The sequence below is a fragment of the Pleurodeles waltl genome, chromosome 7, assembly GCF_031143425.1.
Source record: "Pleurodeles waltl isolate 20211129_DDA chromosome 7, aPleWal1.hap1.20221129, whole genome shotgun sequence".
Lineage (NCBI taxonomy): Eukaryota > Metazoa > Chordata > Amphibia > Caudata > Salamandridae > Pleurodeles > Pleurodeles waltl.
This window is the reverse complement of record NC_090446.1, coordinates 1,283,707,832-1,283,727,839: the sequence shown is the minus strand read 5'-3', so window position 1 is coordinate 1,283,727,839 and position 20,008 is coordinate 1,283,707,832. Positions and strand designations below refer to the sequence as shown.

At 46.0% G+C, this 20,008-nt stretch overlaps 1 protein-coding gene across 3 annotated transcripts in view; it reads left to right on the top strand.

The window, feature by feature from the left end:
* The window catches only part of LOC138246178 (uncharacterized protein ZSWIM9-like), a 43,221-nt gene extending 23,894 nt beyond the window's left edge, over positions 1–19,327 (top strand). For 2 of the 3 annotated variants that reach the window (XM_069200503.1, XM_069200502.1), the window contains exon 4: positions 17,258–19,327. In XM_069200503.1, coding sequence (XP_069056604.1) covers positions 17,258–19,073 — 1,816 coding nt within the window. In that variant the 3' untranslated portion in view covers positions 19,074–19,327. The remainder of the gene's footprint in view (positions 1–17,257) is intronic. The other variant, XM_069200501.1, reaches the window with a different exon arrangement.
* Positions 19,328–20,008: the final 681 nt, after the last annotated feature.

Sequence of the window (20,008 nt, the reverse complement as noted above, 5' to 3'; positions counted from 1 at the left end):
TGATGCACTACTGGGTATCCTCATCCTTGTTTGTAAGGATAGCTTTGTATTCCTGTCAAGTCTGCCAAATATTAACCATCTTTAGCTTCCTTACAGTTATGAGACGGAGTATGTATCCACAGTGTCTTTTACAAGCCATAGTACATCTTAGTAGCTGTTGAAGGCCTGTAAATGCATTCTAGGAGCTTAAACCAGTTGTGCTACTTTATCACACAACCCTGAAATCCGTCTATTGATTCCTATTGTAGCAAAGAGCAACTTGCAAATCTGTTAGCTTAATTTTATAGGTGATCTGTGGTTAATCACTGAATTACCTCTTAGACTAGTTTGTCCACTAGTGTCCAACTGGAATGCCTTAGGTCTGCCAACAAATGCCTTAACTACTAGCCTGAACAGATGCGAAAGGTTTGGAGGCCAAACTCTTTTTGTGCAGGGCTCCTTATTGTTGAATTTCCTACGGTTACATCATAACACTTAAGGGGAAAATCCTTGAAGACTTGCCTATTCTTTCTGGCATCTGGGTAAGGCAGTCTTCAAGGCGTTCCTCTTCATTTGGCCCTTGACATCTTGACTTTTTGGATGCCTGAGGCCATCATGCTTTTCTGGCCCTTTTCATGTCTCGGTTCTTTTTGGGCTTTGTCATCTTTTGGGACTTATCTGAAGGCAAGCATCCTCAGCATGCCTGATTCTAACTTGACTGACTACTGGGTCTACAGCACCAGATGTTTGCAGAGTACTATCCTGCTACCCACTGTTCTTTAGATGAATCCAGTTGTATTTATACCCCAGAGCTACCAGAGGTTGGTTAGTGTTGCTTCACAAAAACTAGAAATAGATGTACCATCATATATGTAAATGGTAATTTCCCCAGTCCTTATGCCTGGTCCTCCTTTATAATCATCATCTTGAGTGTCTTCCTTGTATATAGCCATCATTCAAAATACCTGACTGGTCAGGTGTCTGGCTTAAAGAGAAACTCTTCCTCTCTTTTCTAGTGTATATCTTGAACCAGTTTGTTCCAGCAGTACAGTCTAATCCAGAAACCTCTTCCCTAGTGGGTATATCTGTCACCTTCAATATACTCATGTGCCTGCTGATGGATCAGACTGTTTGATTTTGATGAACACCAAAGAACCCCAAGAACTGTGGTCCTAAAAATCCCTCGATGACCCAGCATTTCACCAGCCAACCCTTACATTACTGAAAAGTGTCATTAGCTCACTGACTCCCTACATCTCATCAAGTGGGTTTGCTGTTCCAAAATCTTTTTTTGGAGGGGGTGGAATCCATGTGTTTTACCCTCAAAGGCCTGGGGTGTTGCGGGAAACCAAAGTGACGATGGACTGGGATGAGGCCCGAACGATTGCTAGTGGCTGAGATTTTGTTAAGCATTCCTTCTGTGTCTTTTTGGGTCTGGAATTAGCCAAGATCTTTTGTTTTTTTTACTAAAGTTGTGCATATGCTTACTTCTAAGCATTTTCAGCTAGCCCTTTTCATCCATGGGATTTTGTCTTGCATGTTTTTCTTCCACCCTATACAGTATACAGCATGGGGCAATGGGTCAGCCTGTAGGAAAGTACCCTCTTTTTGGCATGGTTACCCCCACTTTTTGCCTGCTGTCAGGGTCTTTGGCTGTGTTCACTGGGATCCTGCTAACCAGGTCCCCAGTGACTGTGCTCTCTCCCTCTAAATTTGGTTGCTTAGGACATAGCACACCCCACAATTGGTATACTGGTTCCCCCATACAAGTCCCTAGTATATGGTACTTAGGTACCCAAGGTATTGGGGCACCAGGGGTTCCCCGTGGGCTGCAACATGTATTGTGCCACTCATAAGAGCCCATTAAAAATGTGTCTGCAGGCCTGCCATTGCACCTTTTCACTACAGGTCACTGCACAAGGTAACTGTAAGTCACCCCTATGGTAGGCCCTCTTAGTCCAGAGGGCAGGGTGCCAGTACCTGTCTATGAGGGCATCCGTGCATGAGCAGAGGTGCCCCTATGAACTCAAGCTCCATTTCACTGGACTTCGTAAGTGCGGGGAAGCCATTTTACCCGTGTACTGTACACTGGTCACCACCTGTGTCCAGCTACATAATGGTAACTCCGTACCTGGGCATGTTTGGTATCAAACATGTCGGAGTCCTACCCCAATACTGTTGCCAGTATTAGGTGTATTCTTCCATGCACTCTGGGGGCTCCTACTAGTCCTCTGGGGTTTTGCGGGCAGCCTGCGCTGCTGCCACACCTCAGACAGGTTTCTGCCCTCCTGCTGCTTCACCAGCTCAGACAGAGGAAGGCAGACAAAGGATTCCCTGTGGGAGCGGGAAGTAACACCCTCTCCCTTGGAAATAGGTGTTACATGGCTTGGGAGAGGTAGCCTTCCCAAGCCACCGGTATGCCTTAAAGGGCACATTTTAGTGCCCTCCTTGCATAAACTGGTTTGTCCCGGTCCCTGCTCTGGGGTGAAACTGGACAATGGAAAGGGAGTGACTCCTCTTCAGGTGTGCTGCGTTGGGCCTCACTGCGACTCCTTTGTCTGCTGCCCCTGGGTCGCCTGTGGGGGACTGCCTCCTCTTCTTGTGACTCTCCCAGCTGCTGAGGGTCACCTTGGTCTCCGATCCTCGGGCTGAGTCCCCTGGACCTTGCTGGTCCTCTTCAACCTTGCAAAACCTTCACTGACTCTTGCATTTGTCAGGACTTGTTGGTGGTCTTCCAGCACCACTGACTGACTGCATCATGACCGCTGACGTGTGGCATCACTTGCGTCACATCTGGAACTCCTCTTCTGCTCCTGTGCTGCACTGCTGACTTCCTTCATCCACTGTCAACCCGGTCCTGCATCCACAGAAGGGTGGGTAGTGGCTCCTGCCACAGCTCGACACTCCAACTCAAACTGGACTTGGTCCTTTTCCTTTGCAGGTCCTCTTCTGTCAGGATCCACCATCGGTTTCTTCCAGTCTTGTCTGGGTCTTGCACAGTCCTGTTCCAAAGTACTACTGTTGGTTTTGAGGGAAACCAGGTCCTTTCTCCTCTCCCCTGTTTTCTGGGGGACACCCTGGTACTTACCTCTTGGGGTTCCTAGTTCCTCAAGCTCCCCTCTACTGATTTCACTTCCTTGGGTGGGGGACTGCCTTTCACAATCTGCTTTTTTTAGTATGTGATTTGGCCCTCCCATAGGACCCTCACTATTTGCTATTGCCTTTACCAATGCCTATTGCATTCTAAGCTATTTCATGATTGCTAAAGTGTATATAGTAGTGTGTTTGTTTACCTCCAGTTGGGGTATTGCCTATACAGTATTTTAGTATTTGTGTTACCATAATAAAGTACCTTTATTTTTGTAACACTGTGTAGTTCTTTCATGTGTGTAAGTGCAGTGTGGCTAAAGTGATATTGCACAAGCTTTATATGTCTCCTAGATAAGTCGTGACTGCTCATCCACAGCTACCTCTAGAGAGCCCATGCTTCCTAGACACTGTCTACACTTCACTAATAGGGGATAGCGGAACTGGTATAAGGTGATAACACCATAGATGCTCACACCAGGCCAGCTTCGTACACAGCACACTTAAGCCCTTGGCGAATTTCACTCTGAGTGTGTCAGCCCACTTCAGCAATATGCTAACTTTGTTGATAGTCTTCTGGGTCAGAGAGACCAGGCGAGGTTTACTCTACTACTTTATGTTTTTGTAGAGAAAAGGGGAAAATCCCTCTTATCTTATCTTTAAAGGGATTCCGGGGCATGTGGGGTTAGAGGAAATGGATCATGGGCTCTAATATGGGCCAGAATAGAGCTACTCCCTAGGAGGGTCATAATGAAGCCATGTGGCAATGGGCTGAAGGGCAGTGTGTTGAGGGGGAGCGGAGGGGCAAGTTGTTTCAGGCTGCCTTAATGAACTCTCCTCCTAGCTCTATCTGTTTCTACTCCCGATGGTGCACCAAAAGTTAATCTTCCTCAGGGGCATTACTTTGCCGGGCTCACTTCTTTGATTTGGGGTTGTTCTCCTAGTTCTGAAAGATGTAGGGATTCTGCACTTGGACATCAAATCTACACTGAGACAGCAAGCAGCACTCTGACTAGCTCATACTAGTGCAGAACGTATCCTACTAACCCTGCCTTAAGCCTCTACCTGGTGGTGCACCAAGGATTAATCCTCCACAGGGACGGTATCCAGCAGGGTTCACTGCATTGATTTTGGGTTGTTTTCCCAGATCCAACATCATTTCACACCTCCAGGGCAGTTTCTAGAAATTCCTTTCATCTCGTGCCCTAGATACGGTAGTTTTTGAAGTAAAGTCTTCTCAGGTGTACTTACCTCATCTTTCAATGCTATTCATGACCCAGAGGAATCAGATCCTTCTTTGCCTTCAGCCGTTCTCCACGTGCCTCCAGCATAACGTTCTGTGATGCCGTCACAGGCCCCCTGCTGCTCCTACTCGCTGTAGAGTATTCCCTCGAGTGAAAACTCTCCCATTTCTACTAAAAAGTCATTGCAAATGTACATACCAAATATTCTAGTATACCATATATCATATTGTTTTGAAAACATACCCAGAGTAAAGGAAATCACTAGCCAATGTATCTCTGGATTACCCCTGCCAAACATATCTTGAACACAAATAACCTTTTTACATTAAGGCTAGTAAAATCTTTAGAAAATCAGTAAAATCCTGTATGTTTTCCCTTTTGAAATACGTCTACAGCAAAAACAAGAACAGAGCTGTCTAAATTATTACTAAATGATGATCACAATAAACGGAAAGAAAATTACTATGGTAACAATAATGGAGACGATTTTACACATTTTTATTCACCTGACTGCTCTCAGATCCTCCAGAACAGCAAAACGTAAATAAATAGCTGGTATGGGTTTTTACTCCGACTGATGGCGACGCTGTGTCCCTGGACCACAGGCAAGAGAACTGCAAGGATTGTCAGTCTTTTTGATCCAAGAAAACTTAACGGGATGAAATGGCACGCCGGCGTGAGATGCAGCGACAAGAGATCGAAGGAACACCAGACATCTTTGGAGAACAAGATGTTGAGTTGGAGTCGGAACCAGAAATACAAGAGACCTTAGCGGCTAAGGAGGAGGCCTTTTCGTTCAAGGATTCTGAGTCAGATGTGGGCACAGTCCTTGAGATGCAAGATCTCCCACCAGTGCAATGTACAGTGAGTAGAGGCCCCCCCCTGTCCTGCCCAAAAACCAGCACCTCGGGTCGAAGCACTAAGCTACTGGGCCACCACTGCCATCAGGCCATGGTCAGCACCCAAAGACTCATTCAGACACCCTGCCATCGAGCTCTACACCAAAGCTTAAACATACCATCTCGGCACCAGGTCAACCAACTCCTGCTTCAGCACTGACCGCTTCAGGCTCCCAGTCGGCACCGACCACCCCGGCGCCAAAAAGACCAGTACAACCTGCCTTGGCACTGACCATTTCGGCTTTAAAACATAGGAGCGCCTCAGTGGTGAAAAAAAAATGAAGATTACACCATCTTTGGAGCTGAGCACCTCCATTGAGCCCATCCTCCATTAGATGAAGCAGCATCTTGATACCAAACAGACACAACTTCAAATGCAGCCACAGACTGGCTGCGTCTTTGTAAAAGCTGTTATTACTACTTCATCAACAAGACAGCTTTCCGGAGAGGCTATTGATGTGCCTGTGTCTCCTGTCAGAAGTAAGAGGATGGATAAAGACTCTGCTGCTGTATACCCTCCTCTATCTACTTCTACTTACGCCACATCCACCACCCTCCCCTCCTCATTCACAGGGTGGCCCTCTTGACATTACCCCTCAGGGATGCCCCAATCTTTTTCAGGTGATAAGGGAATGACACTCACCCTTTCTCACAATACACAGACCCTTGGTCAAACTATGTTGTGGATCCCCACACTGACACCGAACCAGACGTCTACCCTGCCAGACAACCTCCCCCAGATGATACCACCTCCTTTCAGGAGCCTATTGGTAGGGTGGCCACTTACCATTTATCTGCTCATAGATAAGGAGCCCATTGAGGATGATTTCCTCTTTGAAACCCTCTCCTCCTCTCACAGAGCAACACAGTACCTCCCAATGCTGAATGCGGAATTATGAGGCACTCGTAGGATACCTTTAAAGATCCTACTAGGGCACGCATCATTACACCACACGTGATAAAGAGGAGCACAGTAAGAGAGGCCAAGAGATAGTAAGTGGAGGGATAGCTTATCTCTAATAATTCCATCCGCTGTGCTCTAGTTTCTAATGACACAACTGCCAGAGGAATAAACAGCAGCATCCTTTTGCACCAGCAAGTGTGGCTACGCATATCTGGCTTTATGTTTGAGGTACACCAGACCATACTAAATATCCCATTTGACAAAAGCACCTCTTTAGCCCACTGGTCGAGCAAGCACTAAAAAAAGTTACAAAAAAGAATTAAGGAGGACACTGAGGTGGCTATGTCAATGGGTGCCTTACAAACCCCTGCTGCACGTAGGTCCTTTCTCTGGCCATCATATAAACTGGCCTCCAAAACCACAGCCACAGACCTTCGTCCTCCTATCACAAAGGCCAAGGGCAGATATTCTTTTATAGAGGCAAAATATAACATCAGATCAACGGGTGTTGGATATTACACAACCTGATTAATGTCTGGAGCTTATTTCCACACCTCTGAACATTCCCCCTCGCACTCACAAGCTTCCATCTCACTCTGCTCACACAGGAAGTTCAGGCTCTCCTAAACAAAGGAGCCATAGAACCAGTTCCTACACACCATCAAGGGACAGAAGTATACTCCCTGTACTTTTTGATCCCATTAAAAAACGGGTCGTTAAGGCCTATTCCAGATCTCAGGCCTTTAAATTATTACATCCTGTCAGAGCATTTTCAAATGGTAACACTTCAGAATGAGATCCCAATCCTTCAACAAGGCGACTTCCTCTCCGCACTAGACTTGAAAGACCGCCTACTTTCACATCCCTATACATCCAGAACATTGCTAATACCTCAGATTTGTGATAGCAGCCAAACACCACCAGTTCAAAGTACTTCCATTCGGGGTAACTACTGCATCACAGGTTTTCACAAAATGTCTTGCAGTGGTAGCAGCTCACCTGCGCAGGCAAAATATTCACATTTTCCCATATCTAACTGACTTGCTTGTCCTGCGTCCGTTGCAGGAATGCCTAGCACGTCAATGGTCTTAGTCACAGGGTTGTCTGGAGGATGTAGTGTTGGTAGACAGCCGCACTCACGGCTTTCTACAGTGGTGGAACAAAACAACCTGTTAAAGGGGCAGCCTTTTCTAGACCTTGTTCCTCATATCATTCTGACAGTGGATGCTTCACAGAGAGGATGGGGTGCTCATCTTCAGGATCTCATAGTCCACGGTCTCTGGGATCCCAAACACTGCAGTATGCACACAAATCACCTAGAATTTCTTGCTGTTCAACTAGCGCTGAAAGCGTTCACACCTAACCTGACCAACAAACTTGTACTGATCCGCACAGACAATGTGACAACCATGTATTATGTGCAGAAAGAATAGGGAACACATCCTCTACAGGTGTCTCACCTATCGCAGGCGATCTAGCTTTGGGCCATTCGCCACAACATCCATCTACTTGTGGAACATCTCCCTGGGGCACACTACAGTTTTGCTGACCTCTGCAAAATGTGACAAGTCCATGAGTGGGAACTCTACCTACTTTCCAAAGTAAGGGTTCCGAGACATAGGCCTATTTGCAACAAAAGAAAACCAAAAAATGCCCAAAATGTCGCCTTCAGTTTCCCGCACCCTCAGTCCAAAGGCAATGCTCTACAGCATGTTATGCAGCAAAATGGAAACATTTCAGTCTCAGTGCAGGGTATTCTTTCCTACCTTCTTCATTTGCAAAAAGCAAACTTGGCGTACACTTCCATAAGATTACATCTGGCAGCTATAGCTGCGTACCTTCAGAAAATACATCATCTTTCCCTTTTAAAAATTCCAGTCATCAAAGCTTTCATGGAAACACTCAAGAAAGTGATTCCTTCAAGGAAACCTTTAGTACCTTTTGGAATCTTAATATTGTACTCACAAGACTTATGGGAGTACTTTATATTCATGCCCCCTTCAGTTTTTGTCGTGGAAGGTGGTGTTTTTAGTTGCTATCACTTCACTTAAGTGTGTTAGAGAGCTCCAGGTTTTAACCTTGCAAGATCCCCTTTTTGTTTTCCAAATACACAAGGATAAAGAAGTTGTTTGCTCCAACCCTGAACTCCTACCAAAGGTGTATCTCAATTCCACCTTAATCAGTCTATTGAATTGCCAGTCATCTTTCCACAACCAGATTCTGTTGCTGAAAGAACTCTCTATACTCTAAATGTTAAGAGGGTGCTTATGTTCTCTATTCATAAAACTAAAACCTTTAGAAAGACCAAATGGCTTTTTGTTGCTTTTTTTACCACCACACAAAGGCAACCCTATATCTAAATCCGGCACAGCCAGGTGGATTGTAAAATGTATCCAGACCTGCTATGCTAAAGCCGAAAGACCATTACCTATTCCTCCTAGAGTGCACTCCACTCATAAAAATGGAGCAACCATTGCATTTTTAGGAAATATTCCCAAAGCTGACATATGTAAGGCAGCTACATGGCTCACACCACACACCTTCACTAAGCATTATTGTGTGGATGTCTTAGCATGCCAGCAACCTAATGTAGGCCAGGCAGTGCTGCATACACTTTTTCAGACTACTACAAAACCCACAGGTTAGCCACCGCTTTTAGGGGGCACTTCTTTACAATCTATTCAGAGCATGTGAATCTACAGCCACACATGCCTTTAAACAAAAAATGTTAGTCACCCAGTAAGCATCTGTTTGCGGCATGTAGTGCTGTATATTTACATGCGCTCGCCTTCTTCCCCGGACACCTTTGGCCGCTGCAGTCTTCTCTTCAAGGTTATTCTTAATTTGTTTGCATTGACATCTGTCTTTTCTCTTACTCTGCACTCCAGTCTCACTCGCCTGCAGGAAAACAATCTTAACAATGGAGTAGATGCCCATGCACATTACCAGCAAGAGGAGGAGTCACCACACCTCATGACTCAAAAGACTTTTCGAACAAAAATAACTTTTAACCTTCAGGACCAAACACTAGATGGCAGAAGTATGCAGAGCATGTGAATCTACAGCACTACATGCCACAAACAGATGATTACTGTGTAAGTAACATTTTCCTTTCTTGCTTTCCATTTTCTGGCTTTATTTGTTGTAGGCTGTCCAGCTTGAGCTTGGTCCTTCCCTTGCAACTCGTTATTTGCAGTATCCTTCCAAGTCTGTAAACAGGCCTGTAAATCTTGTTCTTATCTCGTAACAATTGCTGTGCATTCAAAGACCAAGGTCAAATGTCAGGCGCTGTCATCCAAGGGCACTTGTTTACTTTACTTTCTCACACTTCAAAGTGAGAAGATTTATGTGAAAATCTTGCTGGATAGTGGAGGTAGGATAGACATTTTGTTTTCTAGCACACAATATTTAAATGAACTCGTAAGTAGTTCAGAATATATCAGAAATAGAAACACAAATGAAGCACATTTTTGTTATTTCTGCAGTGTGCTGGAAACAAATACTGTTCGATGGCATCTGTCGCTGTAGATACGCATGTTTTGCATAGCTTGCCATCTGGTGTTGGGTCGGAGTGTTACAAGTTGTTTTTCTTCGAAGAAGTCTTTCGAGTCACGGGACCGAGTGACTCCTCCTTTTGTCTCCATTGCGCATGGGCGTCGACTCCATCTTCGATTGTTTTTTTTCCGCCATCGGGTTCGGACGTGTTCCTGTCGCTCCGAGTTAGAATCAATACCGCATCGAAGATCGAAGAGCTCCGGAGCCCTTCGGGGTAGTTTTCGATCCCCCGTCGGGGCCTGCTCGGCCCGACCGCGTGTAGAAGAACACCGATGGAACGGACCCCGTTCCGTTTCTGTCCCAAATGCCACAACAAATACCCCTATACAGACCAACACTTGGTCTGTAACCTGTGCCTGTCACCTGAGCACAGTGAAGACACTTGCGAGGCCTGTCGTGCGTTCCGGTCCCGAAAAACACTACGAGACCGTCGAGCCAGAAGACTTCAAATGGCGTCCACGCCGACAGCCCACCGAGAGTTCGAGATACAAGAAGAGGAAGAAACCTTTTCGATACACGAATCGGACTCCGAGGAATTCGACGATCCACGAACCGTGAGTAAGACGTCGAAAACCACTCATAAGAAGATTGTCAAGGCCCAGGGGACGCCACTGCCACCAGGCCATGGCTCCACCCATAAATTCGGTGACCGACCGTCGGCACCGAAAAAGGCCCAAACAGTGCCGAGACCGTCCGACTCCGGTCGAGACACCGGCACGCAGCCTTCTCGGGACCGAGAAAGTGCTGGAGACATACATCGACACCGAGATAGCGGTGTAGACACGGCTCGACGCCGAGACAGCGGCACCGACGAAGATCGACGCCGAGATGTTTCGACTCCGAAAAAGAAAAAAGTCACCTCGGAGCCGAAAAAAGATGCAGACAGGGTTTCGGTGCCAAAACAACCTGCAACCGACCCAGTTTCAGGCTCTTATACAGAAGAGCAATCAATGACCTCCCAAATGCGAAAGCATAGGTTTGAGGAAGACCTGCAATCCACTGATGTAGACCATACGCAGAAACGTATTTTTATACAGCAGGGGACAGGAAAGATAAGCACCCTTCCCCCTATTAGGAGAAAGAGAAGACTGGAATTTCAAACTGACCAAACACCACAAACAAAAATGGTGAAAAAGGTTACTCCGCCACCCTCTCCTCCACCTATAATTCACGTCTCACCAGCACAAACTCCATCACATTCCCCGGCTCACACCACCATGAGCCAAGGTGACCAGGATCAGGACGCATGGGACTTATACGACGCCCCTGTGTCAGATAACAGTCCGGAGGCATACCCTACAAAGCCATCACCACCAGAAGACAGTACTGCATATTCTCAGGTGGTGGCTAGAGCAGCACAATTCCACAATGTAAGCCTCCACTCAGAACAAGTCGAGGATGACTTTCTATTCAACACCCTCTCCGCCACCCACAGCTCCTACCAAAGCCTGCCTATGCTCCCTGGTATGCTTCGGCACGCAAAAGACATCTTTAAGGAGCCGGTCAAAAGTAGGGCAATCACACCAAGGGTGGAAGAAAAGTATAAAGCGCCTCCTACAGACCCTATTTTCATCACTACACAGCTGCCACCAGATTCTGTCGTTGTAGGAGCAGCTAGGAAAAGGGCCAACTCCCACACATCTGGGGATGCACCACCCCCAGATAAGGAAAGCCGCAAGTTCGATGCAGCTGGAAAGAGAGTCGCAGCACAAGCTGCAAACCAGTGGCGCATCGCTAACTCTCAGGCACTACTTGCGCGCTATGACAGAGCCCATTGGGATGAGATGCAACATCTCATTGAACATCTACCCAAAGACCTACAAAAGAGGGCAAAGCAAGTGGTTGAGGAAGGACAGAACATTTCAAACAACCAGATACGCTCCTCCATGGATGCAGCAGACACAGCTGCAAGAACAATAAATACATCTGTGACCATCAGAAGGCATGCATGGCTACGAACGTCTGGGTTTAAACCAGAGATTCAGCAGGCAGTTCTCAATATGCCATTCAACGAAAAAGTACTGTTCGGTCCAGAAGTGGACACGGCGATTGAGAAACTTAAAAAAGACACGGACACTGCTAAAGCCATGGGCGCACTCTACTCCCCGCAGAGCAGAGGAAATTACAGCACCTTCCGCAAAACACCCTTTAGAGGGGGGTTTCGGGGTCCGGCCACACAAGCCAGTACCTCACAGGCAACAACATCCAGTTACCAGGGACAGTACAGGGGAGGCTTTCGGGGCCAATATAGAGGAGGGCAATTCCCTAGGAATAGGGGAAAATTTCAAAGCCCCAAAACCCCTACAACTAAGCAGTGACTCACATGTCACTCACCCCCTCCACACAACACCAGTGGGGGGAAGAATAGGTCATTATTACAAAGCATGGGAGGAAATCACTACAGACACTTGGGTTCTAGCAATTATCCAAAATGGTTATTGCATAGAATTTCTACAATTCCCTCCAAACATACCACCGAGAGCACAAAATTTATCAAAACATCATTCCGAGCTCCTGGAGATAGAAGTTCAAGCACTATTGCAAAAGAATGCAATCGAGTTAGTACCAAACACACAAATAAACACAGGAGTTTATTCACTGTACTTCTTAATACCAAAGAAGGACAAAACGCTAAGACCAATCCTAGACCTAAGAATACTAAACACATACATCAAATCAGACCACTTTCACATGGTCACACCACAAGAAGTGTTACCATTGCTGAAACTACACGACTACATGACAACATTAGACCTCAAAGACGCGTATTTCCATATACCAATACATCCATCGCACAGGAAATAACTAAGGTTTGTATTCAAAGGAATACACTACCAATTCAAGGTACTGCCTTTCGGTTTAACAACCGCACCAAGAGTCTTTACCAAATGTCTAGCAGTAGTCGCTGCACACATCAGAAGGCAGCAAATACATGTATTCCCGTATCTAGACGACTGGCTAATCAAGACCTATTCGTTAATAACGTGCTCACACCACACAAATCAAATCATACAAACCCTCTACAAACTAGGGTTCACAGTCAACTTCGCAAAATCCAACATTCTGCCATGCAAGGTACAACAATACCTAGGAGCCATAATAAACACAACAATAGGAGTAGCCACTCCAAGTTCACAAAGAATTCAAAATTTCAACAACATCATACAACGCATGTATCCAACACAAAGAATACAAGCAAAGATGATATTACAACTCCTAGGCATGATGTCTTCATGCATAGCCATTGTCCCAAACGCAAGACTGCACATGAGGCCCTTACAACAGTGCCTAGCATCACAGTGGTCACAAGCACAGGGTCACCTTATAGATCTGGTGTTAATAGACCGCCAAACTTACCTCTCGCTTCTATGGTGGAACAATATAAATTTAAACAAAGGGCGGCCTTTCCAAGACCCAGTGCCACAATACGTAATAACAACAGATGCTTCCATGACAGGGTGGGGAGCACACCTCGATCAACACAGCATACAAGGACAATGGAACGTACATCAAACAAAACTGCATATAAATCACCTAGAACTGCTAGCAGTTTTTCAAGCACTAAAGGCTTTTCAACCAATAATAGTTCACAAATACATTCTCGTCAAAACAGACAACATGACAACAATGTATTATCTAAACAAACCAGGGGGAACGCACTCAACGCAATTGAGCCTGCTGGCACAAAAGATATGGCGTTGGGCAATTCACAACAAAATTAGCCTAATAGCACAATTTATCCCAGGGATTCAGAATCAACTCGCAGACAATCTCTCTCGAGATCACCAACAGGTCCACGAATGGGAAATTCACCCCCAAATTCTGAACACTTACTTCACGCTCTGGGGAACACCTCAAATAGACTTGTTTGCGACAAAAGAGAACGCAAAATGCCAAAACTTCGCATCCAGATAGCCACACAGGCAGTCCCACAGCAATGCCCTATGGATGAACTGGTCAGGGATATTTGCCTACGCTTTTCCTCCTCTCCCTCTCCTTCCTTATCTGGTAAACAAACTCAGTCAAAACAAACTCAAACTCATATTAGTAGCACCAACTTGGGCAAGGCAACCCTGGTACACAACGCTGCTAGACCTATCAGTAGTACCCCACATCAAACTGCCCAACAGGCCGGATCTGTTAACACAACACAACCAAAAGATCAGACACCCAGATCCAGCATCGCTGAATCTAGCAATCTGGCTCCTGAAATCCTAGAATTTGGACACTTACAACTTACCCAAGAATGTATGGAAGTCATAAAGCAAGCCAGAAGGCCATCCACCAGGCACTGCTATGCCAGTAAATGGAAGAGGTTTGTTTGCTACTGCCATATTAATCAAATCCAACCATTACACGCAACCCCAAAACATGTAGTGGGTTACTTGCTTCACTTACAAAAATCTAACCTAGCTTTCTCTTCCATTAAAATACACCTTGCAGCAATATCTGCATACCTGCAGCCTACCTATTCAACTTCCCTATATAGGATACCAGTCATTAAAGCATTCATGGAGGGCCTTAAAAGAATTATTCCACCAAGAACACCACCTGTTCCTTCATGGAACCTAAATGTTGTCTTAACTAGACTTATGGGTCCACCTTTTGAACCCATGCACTCCTGCGAAATACAGTTCCTAACATGGAAGGTTGCATTTCTCATCGCCATTACCTCTCTAAGAAGAGTAAGCGAGATTCAGGCGTTTACAATACAAGAACCTTTTATACAACTACACAAAAATAAGGTTGTCCTAAGGACTAATCCTAAATTTCTACCAAAAGTTATTTCACCGTTCCATCTAAATCAAACAGTGGAACTTCCAGTGTTCTTCCCACAGCCAGATTCCGTAGCTGAGAGGGCACTACATACTTTAGATGTCAAAAGAGCATTAATGTATTACATTGACAGAACAAAAAGCATCAGGAAAACTAAACAGCTATTTATTGCATTCCAAAAACCTCATGCAGGAAACCCAATATCAAAACAAGGTATAGCCAGATGGATAGTTAAATGCATCCAAATCTGCTACCTTAAAGCTAAACGACAACTGCCCATTACACCAAGGGCACACTCAACCAGAAAGAAAGGTGCTACCATGGCCTTTCTAGGAAACATCCCAATGCAAGAAATATGTAAGGCAGCCACATGGTCTACGCCTCACACATTCACCAAGCACTACTGTGTAGACGTGTTATCCGCACAACAAGCCACAGTAGGTCAAGCCGTATTAAGAACATTGTTTCAGACTACTCCCACTCCTACAGGCTGAGCCACCGCTTTGGGGAGATAACTGCTTACTAGTCTATGCAAAACATGCGTATCTACAGCGACAGATGCCATCGAACTGAAAATGTCACTTACCCAGTGTACATCTGTTTGTGGCATCAGTCGCTGTAGATTCGCACGTGCCCACCCGCCTCCCCGGGAGCCTGTAGCAGTTCGGAAGGTACCTTCAACTATTTGTATATATATTATTTTAACCTTAAATAGGTACATACTTAGTCACTCCATTGCATGGCCACTATTACTACAATACAACTCCTACCTCACCCTCTGCGGGGAAAAACAATCGAAGATGGAGTCGACGCCCATGCGCAATGGAGACAAAAGGAGGAGTCACTCGGTCCCGTGACTCGAAAGACTTCTTCGAAGAAAAACAACTTGTAACACTCCGACCCAACACCAGATGGCGAGCTATGCAAAACATGCGAATCGACAGCGACTGATGCCACGAACAGATGTACACTGGGTAAGTGACATTTTCATTATTATGATCAAAACAAATCATTATACTAGGTGATGCAATTTCCAAACATTTTTGTCTGTGCACTGTTTATTAGTAAAACTGTATGTCTGTTCAAATGTAATGGTCATCTCAATTGAAACTGTGTTGCCTGTAAAGGCAGTATGCAACCACAACCATGAATTCTCCAGTCTATGCCACTCCACACCACTGTAATCGACACACTCAATACCATTACAATCTACACCACTCCACTCTGCCACTTCATGCTACGCCACTCTACTCAACCCTGTACCAGTTTACTCTATGCTAATGCACTCTTCGCCACTCTACACCACTGCAGTTTTCACCACTTTACACCACTCAAGTCTAGACCACACCAATCTACTCTGCACAACTTCACTCTACCGCTCTACTCTACGACACTCTGCAACACTTCACTCTATGACAATCCATTTTATGCCAATGCTCTTTACTCTGTAAAACTCAACTCTATTCCCCTACATCAATCCACTGTATGCAACTCTAATCTACTCTGCACCACTGTAGTCTACACCACTTTACTCTGCGCCATTACACTCTATGCAACTGCAGTCTGCCCTGCACCATTCCACTCTGCCACTTCACTCTACTCAACTGCACTCTACTCCACTCTGTACCACTGCACTCTTCCACTCTGTTCTTAACCACTGCACTCTCCACAACTGCACTGTCACTGCACTCTGTGCCACTGCTTTCTACACCACTCTACTGTATTCTTTTCCCCTGCTCTTTGATACTCTACTCTGCAACACTGCACTCTACACCACTGCATTTTATTTCACTGCACTGTACAGCACTATACTCTACACAACTCTTCTACTCAACTCTATGCTATTGCAGTCTTTGCCATTTGACTATGATCTGCACTATATGCGACTGTACTCTATGCCACTCGACCCTACTCTGCGCTACTGCCCTCTTCATCACTCAGCTCTATGCCATTTCACTCTGCAGCCTTCTATGCTACTCTACGCCTCTGCACTCTATGCCACTGTACTCCACGCTGTACTACTGCACTCTACTGTAATATGCACCACTCTAATCTACGCCACTGCATGATATGATGCTGCATTGGTAGCCGCTAAATTAAATGCCACTGCACTCGGTGCCACTATATTCTGCAACACTATGCCAATGTAGTCTACACCAGTTCACTCTGTGCCACTCCATTATATGCCATTATGCACAACGCCACATTATGCCACTCCAAAACGGCACTCTTTGCTACTCCATTCTACAACACTCTACTCTTCTAACCTTTAGCCATGCTGAACAGCAGCCACGCTAGTGTACAACATGGCTAAAACTGATTTGCAAAGCCAATAGCTCTTGCACAGGAGCGGAGTCAAATTAAAAAGAATTGTCTTTTTACTTCATTGGGGCTCTAATCACAGATCTAGCGTCTGTCAAAGCCTCCGGTTTTTCAAGAATTATTAATAGTTCTGCATGCAGACTAGATGTCACAATAAAGCAAAACATTTGAATTGGTAACTAGCATTATACTACAGAAATAGTGTTAAAGTAACTTCTTCAAACTTTACAATAGTATTAAAGAAAAGGCAGTCTGCAGGACGACATTACGTTCGTGTAGAAGTCAGGAATGCTATCACGATTAGTTGAACAAAGAGGGGAAATATTACCTTAATGCTTCACATAACACCAAAGAGGCTGACAGGTGCAATTCTATTTTGTTTGCTAGCGTTGCTTGTGCCTAAGGCGAAGGAAGGGGTGGCAGGCTGATATGAATCTCCACATGGGCACTCAGTTTTAAGATGTTAATACCATTTTGTTTCCTTCTCTCAGCAGTACAGAAAAGAAGATCTGCCCGAGCAGCATTGCCGTCCGATTGAACCAGAGAAAAGATCGTCTGGTCATTGTGGACTGCAAGTTCGTTCACAACCATGTACTGTGCCCTAATAAGTTCAAACGCCAGTTTAAGAAGGGTCAACTGCTAGCTCACAATTCCCTATCCTTGAGCAAGCTATCTGTGGCTATTCGTAAGCCTGGCAAACCTGGACGTCCTTCCAAAGCAGAGCTCCAGGCCATGTATTATCTTTCTCAGCCTCTGCAAGATTCTCCTATGCCTGTGCACCTTTCACCTCAGCCTGTGCACCACTCACCCCAGCCTGTGCATCTTTCCAGCCAGTCTATGCAAAATTCTCCCAATCCTATATATCACTCCCCCAAGTCCGTGCAACAGCCCTCTCAGGCCATAGATGAGCCCTCTGGCCAAGCAGTCCACCATCACTCCCGGGTCATGCGCCGTACCACACAGGCCGTACGTCTTTCCACTCAGGGTCTTATGCGCCAGTCTTCCAAGGCACTACGCAAACCCTCTCTGACCATTCGTAATCCCTCCCTAGCTGTGCGCCATGCTTCCCAGGCTGTCCGCCGCAATGCTCGAGTTGTGCGACGAAACTCTCGGCCTGGGCGCTCTACCAAGAAGGGCGCAAAGCAGTTCCTGGGGGACCATGACATTCGACGTCTCCTCGCATCATGCAAAGCCCGTGATCGTGATCTACAGGATACACTTAAGGCACTGGATGGGCTTTTTGCTGGTGATCCTGCTTCGAAAGTTAAAGTCATCTTTGTTAAGAATAATGCTACGATTCAAACAGTCTTCATCCAGACCTCGTTGATGAGGTCCCTCTGCCAGCGTTTCCCAGAAACACTCATATTTGATCGAATGATGGGCTTCAATGAGGAGTTTGCTCTCTTCACACTCCTCTGTGTGGACTCGAACAACAGGGGCAGGGAGTGCGCCTTCTGTTTGGCACGAAAAGGGACACCTGACCTCCTTCGTTTCACCCTTTTGTCATTAATCCAGAGCATACCAGAGGTGAAGTCTACGGTGAAGTGTGTGTCTGTTGGTGTGAGGGTCACAGAGCCTGGGGTGGTGCACGAGTTTCTGCCTGGTGCCCGTGTTCATCTCTGTCGCTTGGAAGTCCTCGGGGCCTTGTTGAATAAGATACAGGAGATTGGATCTGCTCAGGATGAAAAGTCCTGGCCTCTCCTCTGTGACTTGGCTTCTTCTAGCTCCCCGGAGGCATACGCTCAAACAATGGAAAAGATGCAGGTCTCCTTCTCTCGGGAGTTGATGAGGTACTTCCAGGAATACTGGCACCCGTGCCGCAAAATGTGGGTTCCATGCTGGGGGCCCGAGACACAGCAAGGCACCAACACACTCATCAGAGAACACCAACAGAAGCTGGTCTCGGGCTTGAGCCCCTCGCCCACACTGGGCCAGTGCATCCTGGACCTGGTGGCAATGCAGGCACCAATGGTGGACTTGGAGAACTTAAATGGGGAGGAGGTGGCCGCTTGCTACCGATCTGTTTGTAACCCTGAACCAGCTAGACTCATCGAAAGGGAGCTTGGCGTAGTCTGCCAGGGATCCTACAGCATCCAAGGGACAGAGGAGGGGTACACTCTTGGAGATGGCACTTCTAAGTACTTGCTGGACCATAAGCTGACCAGTTGCAGTTGTCTTTTCCATACCTCCAGTCTCTTGCCCTGCCGCCACCTCTTCGTCACCCGATTCCGCACAGGTGATGCTCTGTTCGATGTGAGCCTTCTGCAGAAGAACAAGTCATCCCTGATCAAAACCTTTCAAAAATGAGCAAGACTGTTCAAGAGTTTTGTAGTGTGCTATTAGACGGAGAAAAATGTGTTGTGTGGTGTCCACACATGCGACTGCTGATAGTTATCTTTCATAAGCAGCAAAATGTTGAAGGGAAAAATTGTAATAATAATTTTCGGCCGTTGTAGTCCAAAGTTTTGTATGTTCGTTTTTTGCATTTTTAAGCAGCCGTAAAAGTGCTGCACAGAGGAGAATAACGTGGTTTATATAAATAAAAAAACCTAAATAGGTAACATTGTGTTCTCACTTTCTCGAGCAATTTTGAGTAGTCAGAGGACTTTTAATGCAGACTAGCCCATCCGTCTCGGTTCACCACACTATAACTCGGCTTGAGAATGAGCTTACCATGGAGACAGAGGGAAAGACACATGGGATGCGAACATTTATGCAAGTTATGGCCTAAATCAGTGGTTCCCAACCTGTGGGCCGGGGACCCCCTGGGGGTCCGCGAAGCCTCCTCAGGGTGTCTGCGGCTGCTTAAAACATTTAATAATATTAGGTCCCAGCTATCAGTAATGACTCCTCGGGGGTCCCCGTGTTCCAATAATGATTCAGTGGGGGTCCCCGGGCTCCAGTATTGATAAAATGGGGGTCCACAGAAGTCAAAAGGTTGGGAACCACTGGCCTAAATCGTTGCAGAAATCATCCTTCGGTTCAGATATTGAGTACGGTGCTGTGGCACCCAATCATTTAATCTGATGCCAAAAAACCTGCCTTAACACTGCTTAGGTCTGGCGCTCTTAGGAAGGTGGCCCGCAGCCTTGCATGTTTATTTGTTTTACATAATAACGTGTTGAACTTGCATCCATTTTATTCACACATTGGTTTTCTAAAAGAGGCAGCGAAATGTTGTCAATGGGCCTTTGTCAACATTATCTACTATGCAGTATTTTGCTGTGTATGACTTAAGTTCA